We start from the raw sequence: 4,476 nt of genomic DNA, 5'->3' as shown, positions 1-4,476 counted from the left end.
TCAGTGACTGTTCTGATTGACCCTTGATATGTCCTAGTCAACCAGCTAACATAAGCGTATGCAGAAAGTCTGACCAAAGGGCAAGCAGAGCAGCCAACACCAGTGCTGGACAGTCCTCCATTGGAAGGCGGGACCATTTTGGCCTCCTCCAGGAGATGGAATTTCCGAGGCATTTATATACTTGCAGATTAAGGGCAACAAATCATCTGCATTTTGATTCATGATTTTAATTGATTAGAATCAGGAAAGGCTGAGTTCAAACCAGACTCAGAGAATCTGGGGAGGGAATTGAACTCTGTCTACATCAGTGATCTTATCTGTAAAATCTGGAAGGTGTGATAGCTACCTCACATGTTGTGGGGCTCAAATGAGAACACCTATGTAAAATATTTGCCAAGCTGAAAGTACTTTACAATGATTCCACTGTTGTTGTCACTGTGGGTGTGGTGGCTGCTGGTGATGATGTTCATACTAAGACAGCAAATGACACTTACCCAGAAGTTCTACCAGCCATGGAACATGTGCCCATGCATCTCCCAAGTGAAGGATAGGAAGTCAGTCTTCCAGAGCTGTGGACTTAAGTGTTTGTGCTCAATCTTGGTAATTAGACTTGGTGTGAAGGCCACAGATCACCTTCTTTTGTCTTTAACATTAAATATCCATCATATTCCACAATCCTTTCCAGGTTTCATCTACTTGTAGTCACTCTAATTCATTCAGAAATAAGCCTTGGAGGACCATAGTCCCTTTCATCTGTATGACAGCGGAAACTGTGGGGCCAGGGTTTAGGAGGCCTGAGGTAGAAGGGCTGCCCACCACATCCTGGACCAGTCTCCAGTCCTGCAGCCTCTGGTCCTCTCCACAGTAGAGATTAGGACAGAGCTGAAGGCCCACCATGGACTCCACACTCACTTTGCTGCTCTCCATAGGTGAGTCTCCAAGGTTAAGCCTGGCGAGGGAGGGATATTGTGCCAAGACCCTTGGCTGACTGAGTCAGAAGGACAGGGAGAAAACCTAAAGAGGAGTCAGAATCTTTGGAGGCAAAGAAGGACCCAGTCTCTGCTCACAGGGATCCCCCTTCATATTTTGATCAAAGCAGAATTAGAGAATCAGGGTCGTTGGCAAGGGCTGGGGAAGAAGTCAGCATGGGCTGGAGGGGAGCCATCTGTAACCTGGTCTTCTCTTACAGGGCTGTGTCTGCACTGGGAGGTCAGGGCACAGATGGGTGAGTCCTGCCCCAAAAGCGCAATGTTCGCCTTTCAGTCTTTGTCTCAGATCAACCCAGAACTCCACTCCTGGGTTAAGCAGGGAGGAAAACAGGCACCATGGCAAGGAATGGAAGGGGTGATGAAAGGAGGGACTTCAGGATGTGGAGGAGAAACACTGGCTCCAGAGGAATCCCTAAAAATCAAATTTGTTTCCTCTTCAGAAATCCTCCCAAGACCCACCCTCTGGGCTGTTCCCAGTCCTATTGTCCCCAAGGGAGCAGATGTGACCCTCAGGTGCCAGGGACGACTGGGGAGTGACAAATTCCAGCTCTGGAAGGATGGAGAGCTCAGAGAGGAGAGAAATGATTCATGGTCACAGGCGGACTTTGTGCTCAGGAGTGTGAATGACTGGACAGATGCCAGGAGCTACAGGTGCCGCTCTGGGCAGGGGCCCTTGTGGTCAGAGCTCAGTGACCCCCTGGCCCTGATGGTGATGACAGGTGAGGGGTGCTGCTATCAAACCTTCCTTTGGGGAAACCCAAATCCGGGGAGAGGAGCCCCTGATCCATCTCTAGAGAGTTGATGAGTAAAAGGGAAAACTGTCAGTCTTTATTAACTGTCTCCCCTCACCAACCACCTCCCTAGGCTCTGAGAACACCTGCCTCACCCACTCTGAGGTTAAGATTATAAAGTTTAGAAATATTTCCCCTCAATAATTCTGCCAGGAGGAGAGCTCACATAATGATTTTTCTTTTAGAGATGGGGAAACTGAGGCTTGGAGAGAAAATAAGGGGACTCGAGCAGGTCAGCGGGATTTTACGTGCCAGGGACAGGATGAGGAGCCATGTCTCCTAGCAGCAAATCCAGGGATCTCCCCTCATCTGCTCAGGGTCCCTTGGTGACTCAGCCATTCAAGCCAGGATGCTCCTCCCTGAGGCATACACAGCCGCCTTTGGGAGCAGCGGCACCCAGCTTTTACAGTGGAAACTTTACCTAGATGAACTTTTCCTTTCTTCTTTGGGTTCACACTGCCAATATCCCACCAGCCCCGTTCTGTCTCCCAGTGTTCCCTTCTGTCCTCCTTATATTCCCTTCATCCTGGGCAGATGCTTCCCCCAACACCCATCATGTCCCATCTCTCTGTCTTTGCTCATCTTGTTTCCCCTGCCTGTAAAGCCCTTCTGTCCTGGTCCTTCCCAGCATGCCGTCTTTACTTCTCCCTTGGGTCCACTCTAGCACTGGGCTCTTCTCAGCACCCCAAGCTACTGTCCATTTGGCTTGTGATAGAAGATAGCCTGGTAAAGGGAGGAGGAGCCTCAGATTTGGTGACTGTGATATAACTTCACACACCTGTCCCCCTAGATGCTGGTGGGGTGACTATGTGAAAGTCCTGGCCTTCTGGAACTCAGTTCCTCCCTTCATGACATGAAGCTCATGTTCTAATGGTCTGGATGGTCTAATGGGGATGCTAGAGCTCAAACCCTGTGATCCCTGGGACTGCTACTGTCTTCAGGTAGCAAGGACCCCTTCCCTAAATCTTTGGGGCTCCTTCACTGAACAGGAAGTTACTGATAGATGATGGAGTGCAGGAAAAGCAGAGCTCAGAAGGAGCCCCCATTCTCCTCTAGCAGCTCCTGCTCTGGTTTCACTGCAGTAAGCACAATGGACAAGGACCTGCTATAGTGTGGGGAAATTGAGGCCGGGGAATCTCAAGATCTATCTATCCCTCAGTTATGGAATTATTTGGAAGAGAAGACAGAGATTTTCAAACCTTAAAATGTAAGAGAAAGGTCTGAATGGGCCTTATTCCTTGTCCTCCATTGTTCTGTAGATTCACAGCCTTTTTTGGGCCTAGAACATCTTTCTCAAGGTGACCAAGCAGCCCTCGTACCGACTACCCCAGGCCTACAGGACTGTGCAAATGGGCCTGATCAGGCATGCTTAGTCCACCCTTTTTCTCTGCTTGGATGTTTTCATGGAATGATTGAATGGGATGGCAGAGATCAGGTCTCTAACTTTCTTCCTTCCTCCTTTCTCAGGAATGCTTCCCAAACCCAACATTGGAGCCTCCCCTGGATCTTTGATATTGCCAGGAAAAACAGTGACCATCTGGTGCCAAATGTTTGCACAGTCCCCCACTCAGGACTACAATTTTGCCCTGCTGAATGCAAAGAGCCTGGAGCCCTTACTGCTACAGATCCCTGCAGGGCCCAGAGCTGACTTTTCACTTCCATTTGTGGGGACGGAGGACACTGGCAGCTATAGCTGTATTTACTACAAGAAGACACCCCCACAAAGAGCATCCTTTCTTAGCCAAGCCGTGGAGCTGACTGTGCTTGGTGACTAGTCATGGGAATCCCTAAGTACCCATTCTATGTCCCCACATAGAGGCCCCAAAGCTCTGGGGACAGCATAGGATCCAGGGAATTCTGAAAGGATGGTGGGAATAGGGCTGGAAGAAAGCTCTGGGCCATCTTGCTTTAGGCCCCAGTGTTAGGTTCTTACTAAGTTCTAATGAGATAATGAGATATTAGTTTCTTAGTAAGTGCTAAATCGGTACTTAACAATTCTCTATTTCTGGTCTTTACTAGGAATTCAACCCCTTTGAATTCCTGGGGAGGAGCTTGTATGCTTAGGAGGAGCAAGTTCATTGGTTGAAGTAATTTTTCCCAGAAGCCCTTGCGTTATCCCACACCCATTCTCTGGGAGGATAAAAGAGGGCGGCACTCCTGAGATAGTCTCTACTCTAGGCCAGACTTGAGGCTGCTCTCTTCAGGAAGGGAAGTCACTACTCTGGACCAGAGAACAATAGGCAGTTTCTGGAGACAGCAGCATGTTACATTATTGGCGCCCCACATTGGGCGCCAATATGTAAAGTTCTGTTGTCTCCAGAAGCTGCAGATCGCTCTCTGGGAGGAGATCTGCTGTGTCAACTCAAATCTTTTGGACAGATTCTTCTTCCTGTAGAGAGCCGTTGTCTCCAGACAGTTGCCGTTAACTGTCGTCCAGAGAAGTGACTTCCCTTCCTGCAGAGAGCTGCCTCAAGTCTGGTCTAGAGCAGAGACTATCTCTGGAGTGCCGCTCTCTTTTATCCTCCCAGAGAATGGGCATGGGATAACTCAAGGGCTTCTGGGAAAAATTACTTCAACCAATGAACTTGCTCCTCCTAAGCCTGTAAGCTCCTCCTGAGGAATTCAAAGGGGTTGAACTCCTAGTAAAGACCAGAACTAGAGAATTGTTAAGTAACGATTTAGCACTTACTAAGAAC

The 4,476-nt window shown here is 48.9% G+C and overlaps 1 protein-coding gene across 1 annotated transcript; it reads left to right on the top strand.

The window, feature by feature from the left end:
* Positions 1-895: 895 nt before the first annotated feature.
* LOC141541599 (immunoglobulin superfamily member 1-like) lies at positions 896-3,555 on the top strand. The gene is made up of 3 exons (XM_074265885.1): positions 896-929; positions 1,430-1,708; positions 3,248-3,555. The coding sequence occupies exons 1-3, from the start codon at positions 896-898 to the stop codon at positions 3,553-3,555; spliced, it is 621 nt and encodes a 206-aa protein (XP_074121986.1).
* Positions 3,556-4,476: the final 921 nt, after the last annotated feature.

This window comes from Sminthopsis crassicaudata, chromosome 1 (assembly GCF_048593235.1).
Source record: "Sminthopsis crassicaudata isolate SCR6 chromosome 1, ASM4859323v1, whole genome shotgun sequence".
Classification (NCBI taxonomy): Eukaryota; Metazoa; Chordata; class Mammalia; order Dasyuromorphia; family Dasyuridae; genus Sminthopsis; species Sminthopsis crassicaudata.
This window is presented reverse-complemented; position numbering and strand designations above follow the sequence as displayed.

Bases quoted from the DNA above. Each gene is read 5' to 3' on its own strand.
- LOC141541599 (XM_074265885.1), top strand. From the start codon at position 896: ATGGACTCCACACTCACTTTGCTGCTCTCCATAG. The intron at 930-1,429 runs GTGAGTCTCCAA...TTTCCTCTTCAG, and splicing joins CACTTTGCTGCTCTCCATAG to AAATCCTCCCAAGACCCACC. The intron at 1,709-3,247 runs GTGAGGGGTGCT...CTCCTTTCTCAG, and splicing joins GGCCCTGATGGTGATGACAG to GAATGCTTCCCAAACCCAAC.